This window comes from Urocitellus parryii, chromosome 13 (genome assembly GCF_045843805.1).
Source record: "Urocitellus parryii isolate mUroPar1 chromosome 13, mUroPar1.hap1, whole genome shotgun sequence".
NCBI classification, from domain to species: domain Eukaryota; kingdom Metazoa; phylum Chordata; class Mammalia; order Rodentia; family Sciuridae; genus Urocitellus; species Urocitellus parryii.
Window position 1 is genome coordinate 24,999,824 of NC_135543.1, and position 15,725 is coordinate 25,015,548.

General features: G+C 51.4%; 1 protein-coding gene across 3 annotated transcripts in view; it reads right to left on the bottom strand.

The window, feature by feature from the left end:
- The window catches only part of Ctif (cap binding complex dependent translation initiation factor), a 262,414-nt gene that overhangs the window by 188,020 nt on the left and 58,669 nt on the right, over positions 1 to 15,725 (bottom strand). For all 3 annotated transcript variants that reach the window (XM_026393788.2, XM_026393787.2, XM_077792243.1), the window contains 2 exons: positions 11,590 to 11,637; positions 5,463 to 5,534 (listed from right to left, as the gene is read on the bottom strand). In XM_026393788.2, the coding sequence (XP_026249573.1) occupies positions 5,463 to 5,534; positions 11,590 to 11,637 (120 nt within the window). The remainder of the gene's footprint in view (positions 1 to 5,462; positions 5,535 to 11,589; positions 11,638 to 15,725) is intronic.

Consider the following 15,725-nt stretch of genomic DNA (forward strand, 5'->3'; position numbering starts at 1 on the left):
AATGGCAAGTGCTCCACCCATCTGGGTCCTGATATCAGGGTTTAAAGTTCCTGAGATTTAGGAGCATTAGGCCATGTTGCCTGATACTGGACCCGGACATTATCAGTATGGAACTCTGCAGAAAAATATAAAATACGCCAGGTACACACACTGGAGCTGGGCTGGAGAGCAGTCAACACCTCAGCCTGGCCTGCAGATACCCCTACACTCACCATTTCCTCCCCCACCACTCGAGGAACACGAGACAGGAGCCATCTAACCTAGCTGTGGTCTCCCTGAACTGTTGTCCTCATGCCCAGCTTCGAGTCCTGGATAAGTTCTTCTCTCTTCCTCTTCTCCCTTCCAGCCGGTCAAACATCCTACCCTCTCCCAAGGGCACAGTACAAGTCTCAAGTCCTTCCAAAAGGGGACGGAAGGACTGCAGTTCCTGTGCTTAAGACGACATCTCTTTGGGGGATTTAACACGTCCACATCTATCCCATTTCATATTAATGAATCTCCTTTACAAACAATGATCTAGAAAGTTCCGGCTCATATGTGTCTGCTGAGCTCACAGCAGGTGCTCAGTAAACACGGACTGAACAGAGAGCAGTGCCATGAATTTATACTTGACATTTCTTACATATCCACAGAAGTTGCTTGAAAATCGAGGCACTTTTACTGAGGTATCAACTATACAAACAATTTTTAAAATCGGCACTGAATCAAATCTCATAATTACTGGAGAGCAGCAGGATGACAGGCAGAAAGGACCTTCCAGTAGCTGTCCTGGAGCCAGTGGTCATCAGTGAATCTGAGGCTCTCCTGCCACTTGCCGCCCCCTGAGCCAGTCTCTGCTGGCACTGCCCAACTAGCCTGCAGGTTGACACAGGTCTGGGGTGGGGGAGGGACAGAGAAATCAGGAAAGATGCAGATCTGGTGCTTCTTCCTACAGCCATTTGGTCCCAGTTGGGCATTTCATGGAGACTCAGAATGCAGATCATCAAAGAAACTTCTGGAAAAGCTTAGCATCTCACTCTGTTGCAGAGGTGCTTGGAATCAGTGTCACTCCTGGGTCAACATCTGGTTTCCCCAGCCCTGGGGACAAGGCTCCTTCACTGTCATGATAGAGTACCCCACACTTATCTTCCCAGGGAGGGTGGGGAAATGACAGCCAAGACCGTCATTTCTCACACTCCCCCATCTTTCCCAGGGCCTCGTGTGAACGCTGTGAGAAGCCACGCCCGTCAGTTTCCCAGCAAAGATTCCATCACCTGGCGCATAGCCTTTATCAGTATGTCCTTCTCAAGGTCTAATTAGAGGCTCTGCTGCTGTCATGCACATTTGTTTCCTTCCTTGGCACCTCTTTGCAGGTGGACAAGAGCTGCTCCCTCCTGACCCCAGCCTCTCATCTGCCTGCAGTTTCTTTCTTGAAGTCTAAATCCCGGCCATCGCCCTGGCGGATGTCCTAAGTGCTCTGCTGGGTGCACTCTCATTTCCAGTGCCTTCTCTCACCCACCTACGCACAGTCCCCGTTACCATCAGAGGCTGGCAACTCTGCCAACCTCCTAGCCAATGACGAGCGGATGGACGGGTCTGTGGGGCTAAGGCTGCCAGGATGCCAGACAATGCAGGTTCAGGTGAACCCCACTTTCTGGACTGTCCATGGCCCATCATTTTTGTCCTGGACTCTTTGGGTTCCCTTCCTCCCATTTATGGGACCTCAACCTACTATTGCTCTCTGGTGGCTCCGAAAGAATTTTTTTTTTTCTTTAAGACATTAGTGGAAATAACAAAGAATGAGGACAGGAGGCCACTGCAGATAGGGACGCCATCCCAGCCCATGACTCACCCCTCCCCCACACCATGTTGTCACACCTGGTCAGAGCAGAGGGCAGGACTCCATTCTCCCCCAATGTCCGCTTGCCTGGACATGCATGGCCAAGGCGGGGCAGTGGGGGGCACCAGGGCAGCCAGACACCCCTGTCTTGGCTTAGCCTCAGTTTTCTCCCTCAATAAATTCTCTCCCATGGATACGTGAGGGTGAGTAGAGGAACCCAGTGACCCTAATGGCCCCAGAAAGATCATTAGAGTTGGTGCAACCGAGGAAAGGGCCCACCAGGAAATGGCAGTGCGGCCTGGCCTGTGCCAATCTTGAGCATCTCTTTTGAGTGCCTAATATGGGGGTGTCTCTAGGCCAGGGGTGATGGGGATGGAAGCAGCCCTCGCTCCCATCTTGGGGTTGACCAGCTGCTGAGCACTGTCTGTGAGGTGAGTTAGTGCGAGGGTGTCTGCTTGGGGCAGGGGTGGAGGGTTGTGCAGTGAGAAGTTGGGTGTATTTTTGGGGACAGGTTGTCCCCATGAGCTGGTCCCATGCTCTAGCCTCTAGTGGCCAGACTGAAGAGAGTCTTGGAGGATGGATGGCCAGAGCCACACCTGGCAGTGCACTGTAGAGCAGGAAGCTCCCTAAGTCTCTCTCCAGCTGAGGAACTCTGCAAGATGGATGCACCAGGCCAGCTGTCACGGACCAGCTACCTGGGAACTTTCTTGGTGGCTCGGCCATGCACAGGATGCTGCCCAGCTCTGATCCCTCCCCAGAGGGCTTCAGGAGACAGCAGCTCCATAGCAGGGCAGTCAGATGTCCTGGGGATGAGACCATTGGTCAGTGCATGGACATGGGCAGGAGCTTGGTCCATGGACCAGGCAACACCCTGGAGAGGACAGAGCAATGCAAAGGAAGGAAGGTGGCCCGTGCTGTACAACTGCCATGTCATCCAGGCAAATGGCAACAAAGAAACCAGCTTCCATCTGGTCCATGCTGTCCTAATGCTGCGGCTGATTAATTCAGTCCCTGATGTCTAAACATCAGGCCTCTTGTCCCTGAAACAAGGCACTTCTGACCTCAGGAGACCTCGTTTCTATTGGGGCCAGACGCTGTGCCTCCCCAGGCAGGATGATCCCCACTGAGGCCGCCGTCAGGGGGTGTGGCTCTTCTCATCTCCCTGTGCAGCCTGCCTGGTCTCTGACCTCTAGTTTCTGACCTCCAGGCCACCCTGCAGACTCCTGCATCTCCTGCTCTGTGCGGGGCATTCTTTCACCCCTGGGTCTCATCCTTCTAACTCAGGGTGAGGCCCCTGAAGGCAGAGCATGGCACCAAGCCTGTCTGGGCCCAGCACCAGGCCCCTGCTGCTCAATGACACTCTTAGAAATCCCACCTATAAATGTCCTGAGCCTCCCAGCCTTTGCATATGTCCTAGGCTCCAAGCAGCTTCCCACGCCGCACGGCACAGTGGGTGACAGCTGGACCCAGGACACAGCATTTCCAGCTTTCCTCCCACTCTCCAAACGCAGAAACTGCAGGCCCCGGCCCTGAGACCAACCAAGCACAAGCCCCGTGGCTGCACAGGAGTGTCCCTGGGGGCCTAGGCCACTCCTGCACTTTCTCCCCCTGAGATGATTAGATGATGGGACAGGTCACGGGTAGTGGGAATGCCAGTGGCCTCATGGCCTGTGGGGGCCCCTCCCAAGAAGCCCTTGTCTCTGGGCATGTCAGGGAATGGGTAGGTTGACATTCAGAGACCCCAGCTTCTCCAGCCGGGCGTTCCTCCTCCACAGTGAGCCTAGGTCTCAGCTCCACCTGCCAATAAAGGACCTAATATGTGCTTTTTATGTTTTCATCTTTACATTCAGTGACACTTCATTTTGCAGAGCTGCTCACCCCAAAGCTCTTGGGCTGCTTCCCAGAGGTGGGATTGGGGCCAGCTGGTCCTTGCAGTGCCAGAGGCTTGGGGCATGGAAGAGCCCACTCATAACCCCTGCTCGGAGCAGCCCATCCCAGCCCTGCCCCCTCGGCCTGGCTCGACCCTCCTCTGGGTGGCTGAAATAGGCCCAGCAAGGACCACTCAGAAGGGAGGGGTGCAGCTGAGGGGTGGGTGGGAACAGGACCTTGTCTCAGCTCCTGAGGACCCTGTCAGGAGTGCTGGGACCAGAGGGAAAGGGTGGGGAGGTGGCCCAGAAAAGATGATAAAGGGAAGAGAAAAAAGACCACATACCAGAAAATCCCCAAACCAGACACCTACTGACCCAATAACAGAGAGCGCTCACTGACCAGCCTCTCCTGTTCTCCATTCCAGGGCTCCGACCCCGCCCCACAGCCCTCTCTGGTACTGGAGTCCCCACATCCAAGCTCACTTTGCTGCTCAAGTGTTAAGGACCATCCTACGGGGCACCCCAGAGTGCAGGGCAGAGACTCATGTGCAAGCCTTGGGCAAGAGCTCGGGGCCTCAGTGAGGGTCACGGACTCTGGCCAAGGAGGAAGCGAGACAAAACACCTTTCCACTGTAGTAGGCCAGGGTAAAGACGCCCCGTGGCACGGAGCAGACAAGACCAGGCTCCTCGGCCTCAGTTTTCTCATCTGCAAGTGGCATGGAGATGCTAGAAGGACCTTCAGAGGCCAGGAGTCCTCTGACATCTGAGGAGGAAGGACTTGCCACCAAATTTGCGGCACAGCAAAACCCCAAACGCTGGGCCCCCGGCCTCCTCTCCAGGGCCGTTCTTATGACCTCTGCCCTAGGACACCAGCGACACACATCACAGACCTCAGGATGAGAGAGGACGGCAGGGCAGGGAGGATGGAGGGCCCCACGGGGAGCAGCGCCCTGCAGCCCAAGGGAGACCCAGAACTGAGGCCCCCGAGCAGAATGGAGAAGACCTGGCTTCAGGAGCACGAAGACTGAGGCTGGACCAAGCCAGTGGGCTGGAACCCGTGTCCCTGCATCACCTGTGCCCTCGGGGCTGTGGCAGCCGTGAGGTGGCCTCAGCTTTCTGGGAAGGTGGAGTCTGAAGCTGGGCGGGGGCTGGGGGCAAGAGGCTCTTTCAAGTTCTAACCTCACAGTCTCCCATAGGAGACCAGCTGGGCCACCAGAAGGTGTGAGGACCAGAGTGTCACCAGGGTGGCTGTCAAAGACCAGCTGCTTCCCTTCCCTCCAGCCACACAGCCACCCAGGACCCCCACTCCCCCTCCCCACGGACCTGGGAAGCGGCTCCAGTCTGGCCCAGGACTGTTGTGGGCTGGGGGAGACGACAGGCCTCCGAGCTTCTCCCTCAAGTTCCTCACTCCCCACAGCCCCGGCAGACCTGGGGCAGAAGGGTCTCCCAAGAGCCCAGCCAACACTCAAATTCTGAGTCCTGGTGTTTTGGGGGCTCTGCCATTGTCACCACGTGCACCTCCGCTTCATCCATTCACAAATTGCAAAATCTCCCACTGCAAAGACATGTCACTGAGCATCGCCACCCTCCTCTCTGTGGACATCTAGGTTGTTTCCAGATGTGTTAAAAGGAACCTTAGGAATCAACGTGTTAGTGGGAGAGGCGCTTCACCAGGGCCAGGGAACGGGGGCTCCCACCTCTCAGGAGCCACCGGGCCAAGCCCAGACCAACAAGACATGTGTCAACCCCAGGAGGAGCTCGGGATGGTTCCCTACCTGCTGCGGCGGGGCTCGCCCTCTGGAGAAGGAGCAGCTGCTGTTGAGCTGCTCGCTGCAATCCGCTGTCCACTGCAGAACAGAAAGGAGGGGTCGGTGACGGCAGAACAGACAGGCTCACCCCACTCTGTCCACCCCCCACCACCATGTGTCCCTGCCCCTTGGCCTCGGAGCCTGTAGGAAATCCAACTTGGCATTTTCAATGGCAAATCCTTCCCCTCCAAGGTGGCCTATTGCACATTCCACATCCTTCTCCATACCCAGCTCCAAAGACAACAGACTTGGCATTAGGGAGGGGAGCCCCAGACTGGCCATCAGAAGCTGGGCTTGAGCATCCCCGAGTGGGATCTGACAACCACCTGCATGAACGTCCCCGAAGTCTGCTCTGCAGGGGACCCTGGGCCTCACCATCCACCCACTGAATTGGACCCTGTGAGGTCCAAGGACCAGCATTCTGACAAGCTCTCCAAGTGAGGCACCAGGAGTTTGAGAGCCACTGAAACTCCTCTGATCACCCACGGGTCATTTTGTCATCCACAAATGGGGACAGCAAAGCTGGACATCCTGCAAGGTTGAGGCAAAGGTACTTTGGGAGCTGTAAAATACTATGTCGGCATCACCTCACAGGGGTAGGAGGCTCCTCCCACAAGGGCAATCCAGCCACACGGTGGCATTAAAGGTGGCATTAAATGTAGGCTCATCTCTCCAGTGCTGCTGAACACTGACCTTACTCTACACACTCTCCACGCATAAAATGCAGAGGGAGCTCAGTCCCTACAGATCTGAGCTTCTGATCAAAACTGAGCGTGGGAGACTTGTCACCAACAAAGCCCTGGTTTTCTAAAACCTTGTCCAGGCACCCTCTCCAGACAGTGGATCAAGGACCCGACCTTTGTACAGGACAGACCTTTAAGTATGATGCTGACAAAGGAGACTGAGTTCAAGTGTGCTCTAGAGCAGCACCTTCCAAACAAAATGAAACGAGAGCCACAAATAGGAGCCGCAGACCTAGTACACGTTCTAGTAGCCAGATGGTTAAAAGAGAGGCAAAGTTAAAGAGTATATTTTACTTAGCCCCACGTATCACTCCAACAGGTAATCAATAAAAAAAAATCAGTAATGAAATAGTTTGCAGTCCTCTTTCCACACAAAGGTTTTGAAATCCACTCAGCACACGAGTTTGGATGAGACACATTTTAAGGGCTGCATGTGGCCAGCGGCGCCCGTATTGAACAACACAGCTCTAAAGAGACGGCAAAGGCGGCAGATCCACTTCTTGCCCATCCCTGTCCCTAGGGCAGGGAGCTGACCTTCCCAGGCTCCTGTCAGCTGCTTCTGGCTGGGCCAAACCTTTGTACAGGAAGAAGGGAGAAGCCAGGGCAGGCTCTGTCTCCGTCTCTGCATCAGATGGCATTGCTAGCCGTGCCTGGGTCTCTTCCACGGTTCCAGCCTTCACCTAACAGGCTTGGATGCTTAACTCTGGGCCTGGTTCTGGTGACACCATCTCTTCCTTGTGCCTCACAGGAAGGGGTGATAACAGCTACCTGTGGGTGCTAATTTCTGGTAGTTTAGCTTCTTAGCGTGTTTACCCTCTGGGTAGCTAATTCTCTGGATTAAATTCTCTCTGTTTGGATAATTCCAGTCTCAAAATATCTTCCCCCTCAACATTTATTCATTGAAAGACAAGAAACCTATCAGTCATCACTTTAACCAAGGGAGAAAATAAAGTATGTTATCATCCTGGGCTTCCTAATATGGTGTGGAGGGGGAGGGCATATCACTTTTAAGGTATTTGTACTCAAAATGCACAATCTCAATGTAATCATGAGAAACACCAGGAAACCCAAATTAATGAACTTCCCACAGAATCAGTGACCGGTGCATAACAAATGTATCAGGGTTGTGAAAGAAAAGGAAAGACCAAGATAGTATTGGATTGGAGGAGAATAAGGGCACATGACAACTAAATGCAAATTTGGATCTTGAAAGGGAGAAAGGATGTTAGTGGCAAAACCAATGAACTATGAATAAAACCTCTAGTTAACACCATTGTACCACTGTTAATTTCTTAGTGCTGATCATTGTACCATGGTCATGTAAGAGGTTCATATTAGAAGTTGTGTTACAGGGAACATTTGGGACTGTTCTGCACTTTGGCTGTCAGTCTAAAAAAAAAATTCAAAACAAAAAGGAAATATGTATGAATACACGTACATGTATCCACTATGCAGACAGACATATAATGATGTGTACATACACATTTTGGATTGACACATATGTATGCACATAAATGGCTACATGTGTGTCTGTGTAGCTTGCACTACTGTGAAAGTCCCTCTGCTTTACCCATTGGAGTAGTTTTCGTCTCCAGCTGAAGTCTGGCCAAGGAATAAGGTGGCTATTGCTGTCCCATCCCAGGATGGCCTCTCAGATAAAGTCTTTCCCTTTCTAGGTGTTCCAAACACTTCAACAACAGTGCTGATGTGCAGCACTGTGTGACATCCTATAGAGAGGTCGGGCACAGCTCCTTCTGGGGTCAGCCTGCCCCTCGAAGGGTGACAAGCATGCAGCCAGTGTGCCTGCAACCTCGCCCCCCTTGGTGAGCCCACCCAGAGCAGCTCCAAGCTCCAGCAAGACAGCTCTGCTGTGACTGCACTTTACATTTGCTCACCAAAGTCTCCCACAGTAAAGCGTGTTCCTCGCAGGAGGGGCAGGATACGTCAACCAGCAGCAAGGCAAGCAGAGGTGGGGATGTGCAGTGGGGAGGAGGAAGGCCAGGCTCTCTGCAGGGCCATGAGAGGAGGAAGGCAGAAGCCCAGGGTTCTCAGAGACGAGGGAGCCCAGGCCAGGCCTGAGAGCAGGGGCAGGAGAGCACTTCTCCTTGACGGCAACAGGCTCACAAGCTGCAGCCTTGGTTCTGGCCACGTCCTCTGAGGGGGACGGTGTGTCTTACTCGCAAGGGTCATCCAGCCCAGAGAGGCAGGACGGTGGGAAATTTTTCTATATGGGAACAGTTCACAATGAATCCACAGAAGTGGTTTCAGGGTCTCAACCATTGCTGATAATATCTATCTTGATTTAAAAGTCCAGAGCAAACAAGACACAAAGTTAAGTTTTAATAAACGTTATGAGTACAGGTATTTATTCTGAACTCAAAATGGATGTTTATTTGATGATTCTCTACTCTCATCTGTACATTTTAAAATTTCACAGTTAATAAAATTACAATCAGTCATTTCAGGTTGGCAATAGTCTTGAGCAGATGCTGGGGAGGAGGGGGTCACAGTAGGAGGAGGAGCAAGAGTCTAAAATTCCCCCAGGTACAGATATCAAAGGCCACGTCACAGGAGAGCCACATCACCTGGTGCATCAGCACAGGAACAGAAAAACAGACGGGCTGATGACCCTGCACCTAGAAGCCAATTAACGAACAACGGGAACTGGGAACACGATAAGGAGAGCACTTTAAACTAGGGAAAGGAGAGACTCATCAATAACCCCATGGAACTGAGCCAGCGGCCAGCCACTAACAGAAAATCTCCTCTAGGTGTCCTCCTTGCAAGATCCAAGGAAAGAACATTCCAAGTTGATCAAGATCTGAGAATCAAGTTCAAACTAGAGCAACATTTGAACTTCTGTGTATGTGACACTAGAAATCACGAGCAAGAAAGAAGACAAGTGAGAGGCCACGGGCAGCAGGTGTAGCCAAGGACCCCTGGCTGGACACACAGAGTTCCCAGCTAAGTCCAGCCCCTTCCAGGCTGTGACACTGATTAACATTTCCTCCTCATAGCCCCCAGGGCTCTTACTCTCTCCTCTAGGCCAATGGGGGGCGGAGGCACAGCAGGGCGAGCGCCTTGTCCAGGCCCACACATGGCAGAATGAGCAAGGGGCTGAATAGGTTTTCTTCAGGGCCAGGGAAAACGGCGGCACTGAATGCAATGTGTGGTCTGGAGTCCACCAAGGTCCCAGTGGGGACTTTTTTTTTCAAATAAAGGATCTGATTGGGGAATTGGTGAAATATAAGATTCATAGATTAAATGATAGTTTTGTATCAACGTTTATTTCCCATGGTATGATTATGTAAGAGAAAACCCTTGCTCTTAGGAAACACACATTGAAGCATTTAGGGATAAAGGGGGGTAATATCCGCAACTTACTCCCAAATGGTTCAGAGAAATCCATAAATACAAGCTTGTGGCTTGTGTGTGTGTGTGTGTGTGTGTGTGTGTGTATGTGTGTATGTGTGTGTATATATATATATATATATATATAAAGAGAGACAGAGAGAGACATGGAACATGCACATACAAGAATTTGGAAAAATATTGACAATCGGGGACACTGGATGAAGGACATGCAAAAATTCTTTGTATTTTTATTGTGATTTTTTTTAATGCAATTTAAGATATTTTTGGATTACTCCTCCCCAAGCAGCCTCACTTCCTCACCTCCTTCAAATCTTCCAACAGCCCAGCTGCCTGGGTCATAAATATTTCACCTTTAACATCCCATATCCTGTTTTCCCCCACCAAAGATAGGCCTTAGGAGGGCAGCGATCATGGCTGGTTCCATTCATGACTTTGTCCTGAAAGCCTACAACTGTGCCTGGATGAATAAATATCAGCTTTTAATTATATTTTTGTCCTTAAAGCCTACAACGGAGCCTGAATGAATAAATATCAGCTTTTAATTATATTTTACTACTTGGTACCTGGCAGAATAATAGAAGATCTAAACAACTACACTGAAACCACCACTCAAGAATGTCAAGGAGATCATTCTAAATAAAAAGCAAGGTGAAATTTACCTGTATGCTAGAAGCACAACTTTGTAAAAGGTGTATAAGAAAGAATAATCCACAAAAACTATGAATTTTTATCATAAAATGACAGTGGACTTCTTTTCTCATTAATCTGTTTTTCTAACTGTTGCTTTTAAAGTAAAATTTAAAAAGAATTTTTTTTTTTTTTTGGACTAGGGATTGAACTCAAGGGTTCTTTCTCACTGAGCTACATTCCCAGCCCTTTTTATTTCATTTTGAGACAGGGCCTCACTAAGTGGCCAAGGCTGGCCTTGAACGTTTGATTTTCCTGCCTCAGCCTGTCCAGTCCCTGGGATTACAGGCATGTGCCACTGCACCCAGCTACAAGTAAAATAAATTTTAACCTACTTAAAAAAAGAAAATGACTGGCAGTCAGATTTGAAAGTGCTCAATCTCACTAAAGATCAGCGTGATGTGAATTAAAATGGCAAGATGTCCCAACATGCTGGTGGCAGTGTGAACAGAGCAGCATTTTGGAGAGCAATTTGGCAATAGTCATTAAAATTAATTCCACTCCTCAGTATCTAGCTAAAGAAACCCTCTTATGTGCACAGAAAGAGGCCTGTCCATCCAGCAGTATGCACTGAAGTTCCGGGTATCTCCAGAGGAGAATTGAAAATTAGACTGGATGCCAGCACCAAGGGGGTACTTGGAGAAACCCACACCACGGGCTCCAGGGCGGCCAGGAAACAGAAGCCAGCAGATGTACAGGCTGGCAGCACCCTAGGGTGATGGTTGGGTGAACACTGTGAGTTACTGAACCACATGTCCACGGGCTACAATACATGATTTTGAAATAAAATATTTCTGAAAATCATATATATGTCAGTAAACACATCAAAGAGGTGAGGTCACTAACTCAGCAATTTGATATTAGGGAAGGGCAAGGGAGTGGAATGAGGTAGGATCCAAGGGAGATTTTATTGTTACTGTTTGAATTCTTGTGCACCGTGCAGATGTATGCATATAATGACTGTATAACATAAAAATAAAACAAGTGTGTCATGGTAGTGCACACCAGTGGCTGGAGAGGCTGAGGCAGGAGGATCACAAGTTCAAAGCCAGCCTCAGCAACTTAGCACGGTTCTAAGCAACTTTGCAAGACTCTGTCTTGGAATAAAATATAAAAAGGACTGGGGATGTTAAGGGGTTAAGAGCCTCAGGGGTTAAGTGCCCCTGGGTTCAATCCCCAGTACAAAAAAATTAATAAATAAACAAAAATTTTTAAAAAATTTCTTAAACAAGGCAAAATATATAACGGACCCCCATGAGCAGCCCCCCACAGGCTTCCTACAAACTCACTTCTTCTGTTAATCCCTTCATGGGTGGTCCACCATTGAGCGCTTCCTCCTGTGAGCAAAGATGGCGGGAAAATGGATCCAAGGGTCGGAGGAGATGCAGAAATGGGATAGAGAGTGGGGAGGTGACAGGGAGCAGAATAGAAGCAGAAACACAAGAAGAGAAGGAAGACAAGTTAGAAGGCTCTGGTCCCCTTCCTTCTCCCCATCTGTCTTTCAAAGATCCTTTTGATATTTAGAGCAAATCCTGGGCTTCCAGGTGCTGGACAGCATCGAAAAGGACCAGAGGAAGGCACCTTCACCCTCAGCGACTCTCAATTTGATCCGTTAAGGAGAACATTCTAGAAACTACACCTCCAATAAATGTGCCTTTCCCTTCACTGTGTCCTACCTCCCATCCTTCCCAGAGACTAGAGGAGGCAGCTGGCCTTGCAGAAAGGAGACACTGGGCCGTCCACACCAGCAGGACATCAGAGTCACTCGGGGCTCAGAAAAAGTCTGTGTCCTGGCCAACTGGATCTCTGGGTGGGACCTATGCACCAGAATTTTTCAAAGCTCCTGAGTGGTGCTGCTCAGCCGTTGCAAACACTGCTCTAAAGCTTTCAATGATTCCCCAGGTCACCTACTAACACCGGGAGTGCCAAGGTTTTCCCACCACAACATCCCAATCTCTTCAACAGAAGGGTTAATGACTAATGAGATTGGGAGTCCTAATTCTCTTTCTATATAATGAACCACCCGACATCCTATCAGCCACAGCTCATTTCCACCAGGGAGCCAGAGGTAGGTGAGGCACAGGTTGGTCTCCGCCACCACTGAGTGGGGTGATTCGGCCATTTTCCACCTCTGTGCCTCAGTTTCCCTCCTGCAGAATGGAGCTATAATTCCTTCAGAGTAAAGACAATTGTCAGGATGTGGGGACTTAGAATTTATTAGAGAACAGGTAATCCTGAAATGTGAAATAAGAATGTAATTTTAAATATGTATGGGAAAGAGTTTAGAAACTGAAAACTTACATCCTCTTGGCTACTCATGTAAGGGAAGGGACGCTCACTCCATTTATCATTTATCTATTTGTCTGTCTGTCTATCTATCTATCCATCCACCCATCCATATACTTTTTCTTTCTAGTCCTTGCTGGGCAAGGAATGGGGACACCACTCACAAGCATCTCAGAGACACCACTCACTGTCATCTCTCAGATCCTGAAAAAAAAAAACAAAACGGCCTCACCCACTGAAGAGTAACATTCTTCTCTACTCCCTCAAGATTCTTAGCAATTTTCCTCTCCCAGACACTTCAAAACACCACCACAGACAGGCAGACAGAGACATTCTTTGAGTGGTTTTTAAAAGAATTTTTTGGCTTCCATTTAAAATATTCATCAGATTAAATAAAAACAAGCAAAGTGCTTTCACAGAACTATTTTCCATGAAGCTGCATCACAGGGGTAATTTTTTTAAAGAGGTGTCTGAGGTCGACACACCTAACCCTGGCCTTGGGTAGACTGGCCACAGCCGCCACTCCTCTGGAACCCGTGCCCAGGTATGTTTGTGGATGTGTGGGAGGCAGGCGGGGCCTGGTGTGAGCAGAACCAAACGGTCCCCCTCCCAGCAGCACGCAGGCTGGTCTGGAACCCCTCCCGGTGCGCGTGCCTTCTCCAGGAACTTCAGAGGGTGCAGAAAGTTTAAAGCCTGCATCCGGAACAAGAGGTGCCGCTGCCCACACTCTGCCTTACAATAAACATCGTTTAAAAGTCCCTCCAGAGTCCTGCCTTGGCTGCCTCTCAGATCTGGGTGTCCAAGAGTGAGTCATGTGCAACTGACCCTGGGAGCAGGAGGCAGAAGTGCAGGGCCTGGGCTTCAGGCGCTTCTCTACCAGCCCTGCCCTGAGAGCTCGGCCGCCCCACAGACAGAGCGAAGGCACTGGTGGGGCTCTCCTTCCCAACCTGCCTCCCCATTGGCTCAGAAACCCTACCATGGAGCCGGAAGTGATGGAGCACCACCTGGGAGGCTGAGGCAGGAGGATTGCAAGTTTAAGGCCAGTCTGGGCAACTTAGTAAGGCCCTAAGTAATTTGGTGAGACCCTGTCTCAAAAAAAAAAAAAAAGTCTGGATGGAGCTCAGTGGTAAAGCACCCCTAGGTTCAATCCCTAGTACAAAAACAAACAAACAAATAAATAAAAGGAAGAAAGAAAGAAAGAAAAGAAAAACTACCATGGCAAAACACTTCTGGGTGTGACGCTGCACAGCTTCCTTGGACCCTCCTCCTGCAAGAGCATGCTTTGGCTGCAGGAACCTTCCAAGGATGCCCTGCTGGAGGCCCAGGGTTCACACAGTGAGGGAGGCAGGCCTCACGCCACCGAGCACCAGGCCCCATCCTCTATGGATGCTCCTGGGGACGTCAGCTCCGCATGCCTCCAGGCAGCTGTGAGAGCTGGTTCTCTTAGAGCTGGTCCTGCCCTTCCTACCCTAGTCAACCAGAAGAGGTTGACTCTTCTTGGAAATTTTCCAGTGCACCCTGGCTCCCTCCACTCCCATGTTGCTAACTGCAGAGCGAGGTGGTTGAAATCGGGAAATCAATTAATGCGTCCTCAGACAAGACCCTGCCTTACCTGCAGGGCATTTGTAGATCACAGGGCCATCCCACCCCACTCCCCACATGCCTCTTGGGTCAAAGCCACGCCCTCCACCACCCTTTGGTTCTTCCTTGGAGATTTGGAGATCAGCGCTTGATGAGTGAGCGGGCTCAGCACCGCCCTCGGCCACGACCCCCTCTCCTATTGGATTTGCCCTCTGCCTCACTCAGTCCTGTGCTCAGAGTCGTACCTTCCTGCCAGCTCCTGCACCTTTCACCCTTAACCTCAACCCTGCACTCAGGGTCAGCCCGCCTAGCTGCCAGCTCACTGCCTCGGGCACCAGAACTCCAGCAAGTCCTCAGCTGGCGAGGACTCCAGACCACTGACCCGTCACCTTTCAGCATCCACTGTCTGGCCTGGTGCCCTCTCCCCTTCTCGCCTGGCAGGGCATCCAGCTGGTCACCACTGTCACTCTCCCGTGTCCCTCACCCTTCCTCCCTCCTGTGTTCCCTAAGAAAGCGAGTCCTGGTCAAGGTCAAGTTCAGAACTCTGCCCCCGACTGTCCTGATTGAAAGCACCTGGAGCAAACCCTCCGGCTAAGCTGCACAGGTCATTTTAGGCTGCAGGATGAGCTGCTGGGGACACAGAGAAGGCAGGGCCCCAGCTACACGCCTCTCCCCTCGCATTCCCAGCCCCTCCCACGCTGCTTTTGAAACTCCTGGGGGACCTCACTCCCCCCAACACCACCGCGTTTCCAGCTGGGCACCTCCAAACAGTGGTTCGACAGGCCTTGTCTCCTCCCCATCTCCTGCTCACCCCGGAGCCAACCCCAGCCAGACTGCGTCTCTACCGCTCCACAGGGACCTCTCCAGTTGCCACCAGCCCTCCCCTTACGCTACCTGGCAGCAGTGTTCCCGGGAACCCGTCCTCGCTGCTTCCCTGTACACCTCCTTCCCTCATCCTTCCCCACTCCACTCCCCCGGGTGTCCTCCAGGCTCCTGGGACTCTCTGGGGCTCCTCCGCATAATCCTTTCCAGTTGTTGGGTGTCTCCAGGGCTCAGCCCTAGGCCGCCTGCCTCTCTGCCCTGCACCCAGCTTTCCTCTCCCGCTGCCCCAGCATGCTCGGCCCCTGGCCGGACGCCTCCTCTTCCAGTCCAGCCCTGGCATATGCTGTTCCTTGTGTCCCTGGTGATTCCCCCCAGGGACCTGCTTGGCCCTTTCCTCCTCCAGAGCAGTGGTCTCTGACTGCTCTAATTGAAATCCCAAACCCTCCTGCTCTTCCTCACCACCACTCTTCCACCCTTAGGGCTCCATGACGCAGAGCTCTTTGCAGTCTTGTTCACTCCTGGACACCAGGAGTGTCCTGTGGAGCCCAGGATGGGCGCTCCATTCACCCCCTCGGGCCAGGCAATGAGCAGGTGACAGGCTTACAGACGTGTGATTTAGAACCTCAAGGGCACGGAGGGAAACATCACCTCCATTTCTATTTCTCCCACAAGGCTATTTCCTGCCCCCTGCTCCCAGGTCTGAACCCAAGGAAAGCCAGGGGTCCATTCTGGCTTT